The 15,527-nt window shown below is 40.5% G+C and overlaps 4 protein-coding genes across 4 annotated transcripts; 3 read left to right on the top strand and 1 right to left on the bottom strand.

Annotated features, from left to right (window-relative positions):
• Positions 1-1,206: 1,206 nt before the first annotated feature.
• nkap (NFKB activating protein) lies at positions 1,207-4,928 on the top strand. Its single transcript, XM_070836691.1, has 8 exons — positions 1,207-1,806; positions 2,764-2,844; positions 2,932-2,996; positions 3,093-3,185; positions 3,416-3,458; positions 3,546-3,755; positions 3,902-4,051; positions 4,430-4,928. The coding sequence occupies exons 1-8, from the start codon at positions 1,367-1,369 to the stop codon at positions 4,602-4,604; spliced, it is 1,257 nt and encodes a 418-aa protein (XP_070692792.1). The 5' UTR covers positions 1,207-1,366; the 3' UTR covers positions 4,605-4,928.
• A 793-nt stretch (positions 4,929-5,721) lies between these two features.
• Positions 5,722-7,442, bottom strand: ndufa1 (NADH:ubiquinone oxidoreductase subunit A1). The gene is made up of 3 exons (XM_070837016.1): positions 7,213-7,442; positions 6,998-7,087; positions 5,722-5,883 (listed from the first exon to the last, which is right to left on the bottom strand). The coding sequence occupies exons 1-3, from the start codon at positions 7,312-7,314 to the stop codon at positions 5,863-5,865; spliced, it is 213 nt and encodes a 70-aa protein (XP_070693117.1). The 5' UTR covers positions 7,315-7,442; the 3' UTR covers positions 5,722-5,862.
• A 620-nt stretch (positions 7,443-8,062) lies between these two features.
• upf3b (UPF3B regulator of nonsense mediated mRNA decay) lies at positions 8,063-11,724 on the top strand. Its single transcript, XM_070837142.1, has 10 exons — positions 8,063-8,303; positions 8,577-8,683; positions 8,790-8,896; positions 8,988-9,086; positions 9,429-9,539; positions 9,654-9,697; positions 9,788-9,976; positions 10,065-10,222; positions 10,303-10,630; positions 10,717-11,724. Exons 1-10 carry the CDS (start codon positions 8,193-8,195, stop codon positions 10,849-10,851), a joined length of 1,389 nt encoding a protein of 462 aa, XP_070693243.1. The 5' UTR covers positions 8,063-8,192; the 3' UTR covers positions 10,852-11,724.
• Positions 11,725-12,723: 999 nt separating this feature from the next.
• On the top strand, positions 12,724-15,360 carry rpl39 (ribosomal protein L39). Its single transcript, XM_070836752.1, has 3 exons — positions 12,724-12,816; positions 13,125-13,228; positions 15,138-15,360. Exons 1-3 carry the CDS (start codon positions 12,814-12,816, stop codon positions 15,184-15,186), a joined length of 156 nt encoding a protein of 51 aa, XP_070692853.1. The 5' UTR covers positions 12,724-12,813; the 3' UTR covers positions 15,187-15,360.
• Positions 15,361-15,527: the final 167 nt, after the last annotated feature.

Consider the following 15,527-nt stretch of genomic DNA (forward strand, 5'->3'; position numbering starts at 1 on the left):
AAATTTAATGTTTTCGTTATTATTTATTAAGTGAGAATACATTTAATTTCCCCCACTGTTACCACTGTTCCTCGCACAGTTATATTATTTCTTGCACAGTTATATTTCTATTATATTTATTTTTTCACATGCTGCCTTTTCCTATTTATTTGTATTTGCATTTATTTTTATATCTTTTAACTGGTATATTTAAATGTGGGCATTCATTGCGGACAGCAATGAAAGAATTTCATTGGACATGGAAACCTGTTTCCTTACTGTGCATATGATAATAAACACTTTGGATCCTTGAATCCTTGAATCCTGTTGCACAGGACACATTCACCACCATCAACTGGCAAACAAACAACTGGCATGCAAACAAAAATGCTGAAAAACGACTCACCTGCACCTTTTCAGTGCAGAAATGTCATCTTAGACACATGCCATTTAAGGAGCAACTCCTTCTCTATTCACTTTTTAGTAACCATTTCTTCTCAGAGAATTTATTTATAAGTGATTGGTGTATATTGTATTTTGCACCTTTTACTGTTTTGGTTTCATGCTTAATTCAGTATATTTAAGACTCTTCACCCACACAGTCTATCTTTGTACTTCTCCCTGCATGAGATCAATCAAATGTATATATGAGTCATTTATAAATGACTTTTAATTATACATCAGGTAGATTCTGTTCTTTTCTTTTGTTCTTGAACTCATCCTTCATGCATGTATCAGTTTGCAATTTGTGTGCAAGCATTGGAAATGGATGACTCAGTAAAGACTGAAACACTGAACCAGACATCTTTAATTTACAGTAACATTACAAAACATGTTTATAAAGGGCTTTATCCACTTTATTTATATCCTTTCTTTTTCTATTTATCTTCATCACATAGTAGTCGAAGACAGTCTTGCAATTAAAGAATAAAAATAATGATAAAATGATAGTAATATTATAACGTTATGATATAAAGTCAATGGTATTTTAAACTTATTCAGTCAAATAAATGAAATAGTGACAACCATTAACAGTCAAGATAAACTAGTTGCTAAATTATATGTTTAGCATTTTGCAGGGTCCTAAATAAATAATTTAAGTATCAGATTCTTTCTTTATTCTCTCTGTATTTAGTTGTTATAGTTTGATGTACAATTTCACATTTAAAGATTAAGCGGAACTATGTGCTTTACATTGTCCGGCAGACCGGTGTCTTTTAGAGAACGGACACATCAGGACTTCCTGTTATTAGACGCTTCTGTTGCGTATTAACGATACGGAACAGTGAGCGTGTGGTAACTTGTCCGTTAATTTCCCACTAAATACTAACTTTTTCTTTTTATTGTGTCCCGTGGTGTCGGACTCAGTCTAACGCCGTACGCAGATATGCCCCTGTCGGATCGCTCGAGCTCTGACGGCGGCGTGGAGCCCCGGAGCCCTCGGGCCCGGAGACCCCGGACTCGTTCCCGCAGCGACAGCCGCGAACGGAGCCTGTCTCCGGACAGCTTCGGGCCCAAACTCCCGAAGCCCCGCAACAGGGAGCGGGAACGAGAGGAGCGGGAGCGCCGCTTCCGAGAGGCGAAAAACCTCCGGCGGATCCGCATAGGAAGCCCCCGCCGGAGCCGGTCCAGGTCCAGGTCCCGGTCCCGATCCAGGTCTAGGGAGCGCCACAACAACAACAACAACAACAATCCCTACAACGGCCACAGCCACTGGTCCGAGCCGCGAGACGCTCCTGGAAAACACGGCAGCTTCAGAGATGACTACTACTACGAGCAGCAGAGGGACGACGCTCAGAGACAGAGACAGGAGGCGTTTATTGCCAGGTATCTAATAAACATGGCTGTTCTCCATATAAATTAATCCTGTTTCCAATTTATCAAACACAGTCGAGATTCTCTTGCTGAAAATGTTTTATCCTGTTACTTACAAACCAACCAGAGTCTCTAGTTTATGGAAGACCATTTCCTCCAATGTGATTGGGGAGGGGGGGGGGGGATCCAGACATTATAATGATCTCAAACTCTCAAGTAATGAGTTGCTTCTCTCAAAATAATAAGAAATGTCCTCAAAATAATGACTTACAATCTCATGTAGTTGTTTTGTGATATTAAGTCATTATGTCGAGAAAGTCCTTATGATGACTTACCGGATCTTTGTTTTCACAGTATTGGCTGAAATCGGCTTCCATATGTAGTAAATCTGTCACTCTTCCTTAACTTACAATATTTTTGTTTCTTTTCTTTATTTCTTTTTAAACAAATCTTCTGCCATCTTTGACCATTTTCCAATTTTTCAAATATTTAAGCTTGATAATACTAAAATGCCTTTTGAAATATATTTATGCATCATTTCAATAAATATTTTTATTAAGGTGTTTCTACTTGGGGGGGGGGGGATAGTTTAGAGCCAAAATAAGCCGTGCATTTACACCTTGTGTCAGTCTTCTCGATTACATGAAACATTTGATAAATTCAGCTCCTCTCAAAATCCTACAAGAATAAATTTAGTCAGATATTGCCAAATGCTTAAAAACCAGAGAGAAACAGTGAATTAAAATTCGTTGGCAAATGATGATCTTTTAATGTCTGTGTTAACCAGACAACATGAACCAGAGTCTCCTGATAAATGTACCAGGTTAGTTTGTATTAAATTGCTGCTGACGAGGATTAAAATAGTCACAGTATCGGGTACATTCCTAACTCAAATTCATCATTTATTTTAACCTACAGTTTAACATTTTAACATTTTAACTGCTGCATCTGTGTGTCTTTCTGTCTCAGGCGTCTCCAAGAGAGGGAGAGGATCGGTGAGTTAGGTTGTCCTGAAGTTTGGGGATATTCACCAAGAGTGAAAGAGCCAGAGTAAGTTTGAGTCTCTACTCTATTACAAGGATGCTGTTGTTTTTTTTTTTACCTCCAGTACTAATGTCTTTCATTTGTCTCCACCAGCTCTGATGAATTCACACCAGTTGAAGAGGACGAGAAAAACAGCAGTTCAGAGTCGAGCTCAGAAGGTGCAGCCCGCCCCACGCAGTGCTTGAACACGGATAAGTTACGGTGATGATTGTAAGCCGTTTGAATTTACAAGGAAATCTGTCTGTTGTTCACAGAGGAGAAGAAGAAGAAAAAGAAGAAGAAGAAATCCAAGAAAAAAAAGAACAAAAAGCACTCAGAGGACAGCGAGCTGGAGTCTGATTCAGATGGTGAGACGATCATAATCACAGCAAATAATGTTTACATCAGAGTTCGTACGAGTGCTGGACATTCTTGAATTTTAATGCAGTGTTTTTAGAGTGCTTAAACTGCTTGACATTTTAATATATATAATAAATCACTATCTGACCCTATAGTTCACTTTTAGATAAATAAATAAAATAGGTGATTTGACTTCGAAAGAGATATAGGAAGCTGAAATAGTGTGTTCATCTTTCAGAAGAAGAAATAAAGAAGAAGAAAAAGAAAAAGAAGAGCAAGAAGTAAGTGCCGACGTGCAGCTACAAGCAGGATTCATTCACCCAAAAAGGGACGTTTTGATTAAACAAACATCGCTTGTTTCCCAACAGGTCGAAGAAATCCAAGAAGAAGAAGGCGAAGAAGAGCCGTAAGGAGTCCAGCAACTCCAGCAGTGAAGAGTCGGAGGAGGAAGAGGAGGAGGAGGAGGAGGAGGAGGATCCCAACGGGGTGATGTGGGTGGAGAAAACCTGCATGGATGAACACATGGTCGGCCCAGAGGCTCCGCTCACCCACACGTCCCAGGACGACAGACCTCTGGAGTAAGTCTACTGACATTCACTTTGTAACAGAGCTTTGTGTTACACTGATCATCTGTATTTAGATATTGCCTTTTATTTCTTTTTTTGATTTTTATGTTAAATGTCGCCCACTCATTCATAATAAATGCATTTTTACCTTCTCCCAGTTTCGGTCATGCCCTGTTGCCGGGTGAAGGTGCTGCGATGGCGGAGTACGTGAAGGCAGGCAAGCGTATCCCCAGAAGAGGAGAGATCGGTCTCACCAGCGACGAGATCGCCAACTTTGAGAAGTCTGGCTACGTGATGAGCGGCAGCAGGTACATGATGATGTTTAGAGGTGGGGCCGTAACCACCTCAGTGAATACCGTCTTCCTCTGGGTGACGTGAGATCAATAAATCGCTCCGACAAATGTTCCTTTATCGCAGTTAAAGGGAGACACTTCAGGTGAACAGGATAAAAAACTGAATACATATCACTGTGAAACTTCCCCAGCTGATGGCTTGTATTAAGACAGTTATTCTTTGTGTTATGTTTAAGTTTGCACATTATCTAATTAAATATGAACTAGTTTCCACATTTCCAGAGCAGAAATCAGTTAAATCACGTTAAAAAAAATAATAGTGCTGATTTTGCTTATATTGTCTCGTCCCTCATATTACTGTGATAGTGATGAATTTCAAATGTGACCCTGCAGGCACCGTCGTATGGAGGCCGTGCGTCTGAGAAAGGAAAACCAGATCTACAGTGCAGATGAAAAGAGAGCTCTGGCCTCCTTCAACCAGGAGGAGAGGAGGAAGAGGGAGAGCAAGATCCTGTCGAGCTTCAGGGAGATGGTGTACAGGAAAACCAAAGGCAAGGAGGAGAAGTGAACCGCTCACGTCTACAGTTTTCACTCAGATTATTCTTTTATTAGACAGTTTGGCTTTTTGTCTCGAGACTGGAGGTATTATGTTTTATTTGCGGGAGGATGACCACATTCAGTTTTAACGTCATGTACAGTCAGGATGAAATGTTTTAATTGTGAAGAAATGTGTGTAAATGAGAGTCTGAAAAGTGCTCTGTTGTATTATATATTTTCCATCCTATTTACTCACTGGACCTCGTCGTCCTTTGCAATGGTTCAGCCCTGACTTTTGCTTGTAAATGCTTATGAATAATCCTGATCAGAACAGTTAATAAATTTGTATAATAAATTCCTTGTTTTTCTTTTAACATTCACTCTTGTTGCCGTAAGAGAAAAAACATTTCCTGTCATTCATAAAAGCAAAGATTAGAGAAACATTTAAAAAAACGTATATAATTACACTATATACATACAGTATCTTTTGTTTGAATTTAATTTTGTCAAATTCAAGCACTTTTCAAGGTGTAATTTAAAGCCTGTCGAGTACTTTACGGCTGCGGTAATTAAAAATACTCTAATTTGGCTCTCTGACTTTCTCATTTCTCTACCTAAAAAAACAATATTCAGTCAAATTTTTTAATAGTTATGTTGATTTACTATTAGAATTTCAAGCACTTAATTAAAAAGTCTGTTCATGTTTCAAACCACGAAAACCACTTGAAAATTCAAGCATTTAAGGACAAACGACTTAATTGGAGCAATCTTCTAAACTAAACCAAGCCATATGTTGGGCAAATATTTCAGCTGGTTAATGGTCACTATTGAGTGCACCAATAATTGAAAAACGTAAGTTCTTTAAGCTAAACACAAGGAAGAAACGTAGCTTTATGATTATAACCGTGATCCTGGACAAGCTCTAGTCTCACATCAGACATGGATCTTATTACTTCTATTATCTGTTTTAATGGACAGCTCTTTGTAACTTTGTTTTCAGAGTTTTATGCCTTACACATTAAGTTTATTGTAGACTGTATAATAGAAGCTCCACGACAGGTTAAATAGGTGTAAGTATTTATTTGATTAAAACACCAATGTGTGTCTGTCACTTTGGAAACTCAACACATGAGCCAAATAGTCTCCAAAAGATTTCCAGTGTGGAACAGTTTAATTGACAACGGGGACAACTGCCTTAAAAGACAAAACAAACAGCTGAATGTTAAATATAATCTTTTGATGTACAACAAAGAACTTTCTTCTCATCTGGGTCTTCATATTCTTCGTCATCAGTGGATGTTCTCCAGTCCCTGTAGAGGAAAAACAGATGATCATAACTCCAGTCTTTTAATGATTACAAAGTTTCACACATCAAATGACCACGGGCCAGGCACTGTTTGTTTTCTCTGCCCTCCTGCAGCTTCTGACCTCCTGTCATTTCCAGCAGAGGTCTGTCCACCTTCAGGATGAGCAGACAACGAGTGGCAACTTGGAATGGTCACTTTACATGTGATTGAATAGTTTGGGGGGAAAAGCATTTAGCAATGCATTCCCATCTTCTTTCAGAGTGCAGGAAAATGCGAAATTCTCTTAATTTACCAATCAATTAATGTTTGCTAAATTCTGTCTTGTTACCACAGAGGCTTGTGGCAGGTTGTAATCTGATAGCTGAGTTAAGGATATTAGTTTAACTGTAGGAAATCATTATTCTATCTCATGATTTTGTATTTACAGAAGGAACAGTGAGCTAACAGTACATCAGCATTAGTTGGTCCCAGTTACCACTGAGCATTTTATAAAGCATTTCATATTTCTTATATGAGGCAGGAATGTTCATAAAACAGCGTGCAGCCTAATATTTATTATTGTATTATCGATATTTTCTTAGGTCATGAATACAATGATGTTCAGCACCTGGCACTCAAATTATTAAGTTTAAGTCAGTACTGCAGTAGACTTATTAACTTAAAGCTAGTCTCAAGACTGCTTGATGATTTTCATAATGTGTCGACAAGATAAGATGGAGATGGTGCTTCATTTATGTGCAGTAGTTGTCATACTAAGTAGGAAAGGAGTGCAAATATACACTAAATAAGAACAGTTACAGGATACCAGTGAGGTGCAAGAGCTAAATATGCCACATACAGGTAGTTGACCTACCCATTTCTACATTTTAATTAGAAATAACGAGTATATTTTGGGTAATTTGAGTGTTTCTGCACATATCTTGGGTGTCTCAATTTTATAACAAAGACGTTTTGTAAATAAAGACACGTGCTAGCTGAGTCGCAGGTAGCTGGAGGATCGGAAAATGTGTTTAAAAGTCGCTAAGCTTCACGCATTTCTCTGAATAAGATGCAAAATTCAAGGCGTAGGAGTTTTATGGTGAAATGCTGTGCTTACTGTCGATGCATGGACACTCACCTTGGAGTCATTGTGTTTTCCTGTTCCTGACACTCGCTTGTCTCTCTGCATCAGATACCAATGCCACGGAACCCGAGCGGTTCTCTTCTCCTGCGGGGAAACAACAGTTTGAAACCAAGTAGTTTGGAGAACAAAAACACCGACACACAACATGTATCCACATTCGCCCTGTTAGCTCGGACGGGGCCACATTAGCAGCCAGCCTCCCTCCTCACCTTCCGTTTGTTAATAAACCTGTGGACCTGCGAGGTGGCGACGCCGGGAATGATCAGACACACGGTCATGATGGCGACGCCCGGCAGGATTTCATACCACATGATTACAGCCTTGGACTGTCAGGCGATAAAGAGCAACCCTGATGGCAACCGAGTTGCCTCTGAGACTGCCCTCGACAGTTTATTTTGCTAAGAAGCTAACAAAATGTCAGCCCTCCCGACGACCTCCGTTCAGCAAGCGGAAAGAGAATAATACTTCCAGTTGGAGTTTTTCCAAAATAAAAGCGTCAGCTCTACAAAGATAGCGCTGTCGTGTAAAAATCCTCATGTTTGTACAAGCAGCTAGATTTTTGTATCGTCAAACGTGACTATCCATGCTGAGAATCGTTATCTGATGCTATATTTTCAATTGATTTGTTTATAGATTGCCTCAATGTTTATATAGAGAAGAGACATTAAAACTACATGGTGAATACTAAGAGAAAAGTTTATTAATCAGTAAATATGACTGTAATCGCTGTTTTGGATTAAGTTATTATAATGGTGGCAGTTATTAACTGAACTCCTGCTCAGTTGGTGTGACAATTAGTTTCACTTAAAGAAATAAAATCCCCCAAAACATTAACTTAAACTTGCAAGCTTTTATTGTGAAAGGGATCCAAAGAAAGGAAACTTTATTTTGGTAACTTTAAGGTTACTTTTTTTTAATGGATCAAAACGACGATGTAGCTTTTCAGACAAACTGACAGACCGAGGATAAAAACAAATGGACAAAATAAAATACTAGTTTCACATTTACCGTCGTTTCCGTCCACAGCGCCCCGCTCCGGCCTGACGCCGAACTGCAGGCCCGACCGCCGGAGAGGAAGTTACGGTTAGCGTCAGTTCGTTCGCTGCTAGCCGGCTAACTTGCTAAAAAAGTAAACAAGCCTGTAGGATGAGATGAAATTCATCTGCGGGACAAAGTAGCTTTAAAAACTATGAAGGAAGACAAGGAAAACACTCGGCCGAAGGAGAAAAGAGTGGAAATAAAGTGTGAAGATGGAGAAAAGACGGAGAGACCCAAGGAAAAGAAAGAGGCCATGACAAAGGTAAAACTGGCTAGCTGCGTTAGCTAAGACTGCTATAAACCGTCATTTATAGATACTAATAGTTTCACTGAATAGCATTTTTTAAGTAAGTTAGTGGTGTTTTGTCGGATGTAACACGTAAAGTCTACTTTATGTTGTAAGTTGAAGCAGGGCAAACTATCACATGATTAACTCTAACTTTTAATTCATATTAGCTAATTGTTGCCCTTTTTCTCAGTCTGATTGTTCACCCAGCTAATAGTTTAATTTAATCTGTCATTAATCCTGTTTTAGATTGTGATCAGACGCTTACCACCAAGTCTGACCAAGGAAGAGCTGGAGGAGCAGTTACAGCCTCTCCCAGAGGTGGACTACCTGGAGTTTTTCTCTAACGACACCAGGTGAATTGATATAAAGACGTCTCATTGTTAAAAATAAAAAATAAAAAATACCACCTGTGACTCCAAGTTGATAATCAAACCTGACCTGAATATTCTGTCCATCCAGCCTTTACCCTCACCTCTTTGCAAGGGCTTACATAAACTTCAAAAACCAGGAGGACATAGTTCTCTTCAGAGATCGATTTGATGGATATGTGTTCATCGACAGCAGAGGTATGAACGACATACATTTCTAACAAACTTTGAGGTTTCCTCAGACATGGATTGAGGCTTCACGCTTGTCCACATGTACTGTTATAAACAGGACAAGAGTATCCTGCCATCGTGGAGTTTGCACCTTTTCAAAAGACTGCCAAGAAAAGAAGTAAGAAAAAGGACGCAAAATGTGGAACAATTGCTGAAGGTAAAGATGTTTTTTAGTATAACAAGTATGTCTGATGTTGCACTAAAATAGGAAGGTGAAATTCGGCGATGCTTCGGTTTAGTAGGACTACCTACATTTGCTCTATTTGTCATTTGCTTCTTAAAAGAGTCACTTAAAATAGCCTGGAATAAGCCCAGTGGTGGATACTATATAGTGACAAAGGACAAATATTCTTACGATGATGGTTTTATCTAATCTGATGCCCAACTTCAGTTACCTACAGTCATATTGCACCAGATAAAGCAATCTTTTACATACAGAGAAACAGTCTCACCGCAGCCAGCAACATGCCTTTATTTGTATTTGTGCATTTTCTACCAGATCCTGACTACAGAAAGTTCCTTGAATATTACAACGGCGATGATGAAAAGCTGGCGTCAACACCTGAGACCCTGTTGGAGGAGCTTGAGGCAAAATCAAAGGAACTTGTAGGTGGGTGAACAGTCCCTTGAATTAAAACATGCACCTGAAACTCATTGCATATACTCTAAAACAGATGCCCTGCTGGTGGGATGAATTCAAACATGTTTTTTCTCTCCCTTCAAGCTAAAAAAACAACTCCCCTGCTGGACTTTCTGAAGAATAAACAGGTACCATGGCACAACAATGTGATGTTCTAGTTACAGATGTCGAACGGCACGATGAAGGCTGGCTTCATGTCCTTTTTTAATGTTGTTCAGAGAATCAGGGAGGAAAAGAAAGAAGAGAGAAGAAGGAGGGAGCTTGAACGCAAGCGCCTGCGTGATGAGGAGCGTCGCAAGTGGAGGGAGGAGGAGAGAAGGAAGCGCAAAGAGGCAGAGAAGATGAAGAGACTTGAGAAACCGCTGGAGAAAGACAAGGACCACGTGAAAGAGGAACCAAAAATTAAGGTGCGTGCTGCTGTGGGTTGAAGAGGTTTAAAACGGTGTGTAATTTCCAACATCTCATTGTGCATCTTCTTTGTTTTCAACTGTGCAGCTCCTGAAGAAGCCAGACAGAAGTGATGATGCTGATTCGGACAAACCCAAGGAAAAGGCCAAGAAACCAGAGAAACCAAACAAAGAGGACAGACCCATGGGGAGTGCTGATCACAAGAGGCGCCAGAACACTGAAAATAAGGAGGATCGAGGGAGGAAGTCAGTGGCTTCAGTCATTTGTTAAACACATTTCTCACTTTGACCAGAATACTCAAGCAGGAATTGTGCTTTACACACAGAGCGGACGATCAGGTGCGGAAGGAGTTCAGGGAGCGCGACACAGACCGAGACAGAGAGCGTGAACGTGAGCGGGAGAAGGAGCGGCGGCAGAAGGAGAAGGAGCGCATCAGGCGACAGGATGAAGATCGGCGGAGAAGGAGAGAGCGGCAGGATGGAGAGAACTCGTACAGGAAGCGGGAGGAAGAGCTTAAAAAAGAAAGAGAGCGCGCCTTGGACAAGAAGAAGGGCGAAAACACCGGAGAGCCCTCGCATTCGGAGAGGCCGGAGAAACCTGCCAGAGACAACAGGAAGGAGGACAGTGGTAAAAAAGAGCGGCTGCGAAATAAGGTAACAAGTCTACCTTTTAAGTTCATCAAGTTATTTCTCCTAAGAGCTTTTTCAGTGTTTCTAAAAGCGTTTTTTCTTTGCATCAGGACCGGCCCGCTATTCAGCTGTACCAGCCAGGGGCCAGAAGCCGCAATCGAACCACAGGCGGAGCCGAATCCAACTCGGCCGACAGGAAAGCAGACACTGAGACGGAGAAAGTGGCTGACAAAGGAGACGACTGAGCAGATTTCTACTTACGGCTTTTTATGTTTCGGTGAGGAGAGGGGAGACAGGCCTGTGAGGCTCAGAGCAGCGACGCGGCGCCTCAGGGCGACGTGCGCTGCAGTTGAAGCAGGGCTGCATCCGGCTCTCCGGTCTCAGAGGCAGAGATGTGATTGTGGAGCCTCTTAGTGCCTGAACGTGACCCTCTTTAGTTTTGTTTGTTAGGAAAGGTAACAGTAACCTTTGGAAAGAGTTTGGCTGTAGGGCACATTAAGTGAAGCCAAAGCTTTCTCGTACCACGTGAAATCAAAGTGACCTTATTTCAGTATTGTGTCTCTGATGTGAAATGTTGTACACACATTGGCTTTCAACATCTTCATAACACATATCGCATTCTGGAGGTATAAAATAACGTCACAGGTGTTAAACGCCCCAATTACTCAACATGTACACATTGCCAAGCTTGTTGATTAGTATTTTTACACCCTCATGAAAGAGATTTCTGTTGTATCATTCCTCTGCCCGGTAAACTTATATTAAAACTTTCCACTGTCTGTGAGTGTAAAATCGATGTAGTCATACAGGCACAGTTTATGCAGAGGGACACCTTCTGTACTCTCCTGGTTTCGGATCATGTCTTCTGTTCACACATTCATGCACTGACGGAGGAGAAACAGCCATTTCTGACTAGACTGCCGTGTGTCAGCCACGCCTGCACGCAGACTTCAGTCAGAATCAACCCGCGGCCTTCACCATTTTCTAATCGTAAACTCCTTAAACATCCACGTGTGACGCTCTAAACTGAATACAGCATGAGAACATGAGACCACTGGTGACGCTAACATACAGCAGCCACTTTCCACTGGATAATAAAAGGTCTTTGCTTTAGTGAAGTGATGTCTTTGTTTCTCTTTGGTGAATCATAATACAATTATAATACAAAAAAAATCTCACTGATTGGTTTTAACAGTTTTTTTAAGTGAAGTTTTTTATCAGTTAAATAATGCTGGAATAGTTCAACTTTGGCCACCTCTTAAAGTGTCATAATTAAAACATCCTTAAAGTGTCAAAAGTAAAATGTTTAATTTTTAATTTTTCTTAAATAAATAATAAATATCCAGCATAGCCAAGTTTAACTACTTTAAATAGTGTTTGGTAGTCTCATGTATGGAGTTAAACCACAAAGCCCATTTACTCAAGTGTTGTACATAAGTACAAATTTGAGGTATTTGTACTTCAATTGAGTATTTTCTTTTCATGACCCTTCTTATTTCTGCTCCACCTTCAGAGGGAGATATTGTGCTTTTTACTTCTTTACATTTGTTTGACAGCTTCAGTTACTGTACAAATGTAGATTTCAAGTACGGTTGCAACCATTTGACTGATCAAATTATCAGAAAATGAACTGGCAACTATTTGTTTTAATTATTTTTCATGTAAAAACACATCATGGTTCTAGCTTCACAAATGTGAGGATTCCCTTGTAATTATTTTAATAATGGTAACTTAGTCATAATTTTGTATTTTGGACCATTGCTGTGTCACTTTGGGTAATTGTGCCGGCATTCCTCTCTATTTTCCACACCAATGCATGAGTAGTGATAATCTACTGACTTAATATATATCAGTATAACAGTCACACGTCATTTTTCTGCTTTCACTTCATGTACTCTTGTCACATCTCCAGTGTGGGACTTTAACTATTTACAGTATGGTGTTAGTATTTTCGCTCAAGTAAAGGATCTGAATACTTTCTCCGCCGCCGGCTGAAGCTCATCAGATCGCTTTTCTCTATAAATGTGGGATCCCGGAGCCTCATGAAGCACTTCTAAAATGTTCAGTGCCGTCAGCTCCGGACATGAGGAGAACAGGATCCTCCACGTGGTGTCGCTGTTCCGTGGCCGCTGATTGGATAAAGGAGCTACGTCACGTCCGTCTCTCTCTTCGATTGCGGCCATAGTCGGGAAAGGACTGTGGACAAAATGGTAAACACAAAATCTTTAAACATCCATGTCTGCAGCCCCCTTAAACCAGCGCCGATACATTAAGTGATTAGTAAATATGTTAACGGTGCTTCACAAATGTTTATGTTGTGTAAAAAGGCGGAAGATGAGGATATTTAAGCTACATGGTACACTTGTGCTACGCATGTTAGCTTTTAGCTTCCCTCGTACGTGTTGGCTGCTAGCTTGTTCACTCTTACTGTGTTAGTGTTTAAAGTGTATTAGTTTGAAGATGCTGACATGCAGGAATTGATAGAAACGGTGCTGAAGGTGTTGTTTGTTGTTTCCAGTCGTCCCACAAGACTTTCAGGATCAAGCGCTTCCTCGCCAAGAAGCAGAAACAGAACAGGCCCATTCCTCAGTGGATCAGAATGAAGACCGGCAACAAGATCAGGTGAGTCTGTGCTCTTTGTTTTCTGCACTGTGCAGTGAAAGCAAGTAGCCTCGACAGTAGGTCACGGCTTGTTGTGTTGATGTGAAGTCACTTTGGAGTCCCAGTAGTTCACTCCTGCCAGTTTATTAGGTACATCTACCCATTGCTAATGCAGTCTGCTAGGACAACCGTGTCATTATAATGATGAGGTGTGAGTGTGATGCTCTCAGAGACTGTTCAGGTAGGAAATCCAGATTACTACATGACACACACTGAGATGTGATGCATCAAACAGTGGACTCTATATTAAGACCATAGTATAACAAATCTAATTCAGCAGGACCATAAATTACAGTGTTCAAATGAGCATTAAGTAGAAAACTGTACACATTAACCTTCATGAGGGGAAGATTTGTTGTAGCTAGGTAGACTTAATGATTGAGCAGGCACTTCTGTGTGTGTGTGTGTGTGTGTATATGTACCTGCACAGAAAGACCACTAGATAAGTGGATGAGTATCCAAAAGAGGAAGTATTCTTTAAAGTTTAGATGATTGTTAAATCCAAACACTTGACATCGACATTTGAGGATGTGATCTTAGCCCTTAGGAGACATGGGCATTTTTAAATGTGACATTTTATAGACCAAACAACTAATGACAGACAGAAAATGGACTGATTAATCAACAATGAAAATAAGCATTAGTTGTGGCCCTACTCGGCTCTCCAGTGTAGAGGTGTGTGACTGGCTGACTAATGCAGGAACTCCTCATCATGTAAAAGCAGGTCTGCAATTGCAGCACTTTGTTGCAGTAGAGTGCTGTCATTAACCCTGCTGAGAGCATCTTTCTGCTACAGAGCTCTCGCTCCTGCTCACTGTGCCGGTGACGAGGAAGCTCTGGAGCTGAACAGCGCACTGTTTGACAGATCTGCCCGCTAAATTGCTTTCCTGAAGGATTACCCCAGTATTGGCCATTTTATGAAATGACTACAGCCTGGAACGAGTCCCATAATCGCCCTGGTGATTTGGTGCTAGTGGAAAAGGATTATGCCTCTAAGTGTTTCTTCAGAGGTGGATTTACAAGTAGATTTCAGACATTTTACATTCACTAAAAAGAATATTGCCGTGACTTGAGCAATCAACTGTGTATCACACAGGATGTGGTATCAGCCTGTGGCCTCTGAAATCGGAGCAGCTTCAGCAGAATTTGAATACTTTCAACTGAGCCTTTGGACCTTAATTTGACTCATTCTTATTTGACTGAGAAGTCTGTGTAGTTAAATACTAATATACTGATGATAACAAGTAGTCTTCACATGTCTTAAGGAATAAAAAGTAAGAACACCGTTAATACGGAGCTGTGAGGAAATGTATAAAACCAATAAAGCTTGAAAATCAATTATCAGACATCAGTAGGACGATGGAGATCTTTAATGGCTCCATGACATTTTTATTATCTGAAGTATTCGCCTCTGAATTGGGACTTCATTGCAAAAATGAGACTGAAGCAATTTCTATAAGATGTACATCCTGCTTCAGTGTTTATCATGAACATGGAAAATGGATTTCACACAACACAGCTCATGATGCCAAACAGTTTTTAATCACTTTATTGTTAAAACAAGTGTTATTAAACCATGATCACCTATGTAGTATCTACAGTGTTGGACCAAAGGATTCCTGTTTTGGTTTGAATAGCAGCCTTGTTTTTAATGCGTATGCCTCTACTGTATGTAATTAACTTCCATTGTATATTAGTATTTCCTTTTGGTGTGTCCACAAAGAAATGTCTGTAAATTGAAATGAGCTGCAGACAATCACGGTAGATCAGGTAGACCACACTTACCTGCATACAGAGGGACAGTTTTATTGTAAATTTGTCATGAAAAATCTAAATATTCTGTCTTGATGTGGGTTGTTTTGTTTTTCAGGTACAACTCCAAGAGGAGACACTGGAGGAGGACCAAGCTTGGCCTGTAAACATGTGGGTCTGTGGATCCCAGCATTCCTCCATCCCAACATCTGCCAGGACCCCCAGCTGCTGGGCCTGACCGCGGAGAGGGAGCCATGTTATCTGGAGCAGCAGTTGTTTTGTACAGACACTCTGGTTATGCTCATGTTTGACAATAAAAGATCTGTGATCAAACTTGGAAATGATGCTGTACAGCCTTATTTTGTTTTCTTCCTCTTTAAAATGTGGCAGAGTGGTGTGTTTTTTAGAGTCAAAGCAAACACCACATGTGGAGGGTGAACTGCTGACACAGCTCTGCAGAAAGAAAAGCAGGTTCCAGCCCCCTGACCTCACAGCAAACACTTCTGAA

This window comes from Pempheris klunzingeri, chromosome 9, assembly GCF_042242105.1.
Source record: "Pempheris klunzingeri isolate RE-2024b chromosome 9, fPemKlu1.hap1, whole genome shotgun sequence".
Lineage (NCBI taxonomy): Eukaryota > Metazoa > Chordata > Actinopteri > Acropomatiformes > Pempheridae > Pempheris > Pempheris klunzingeri.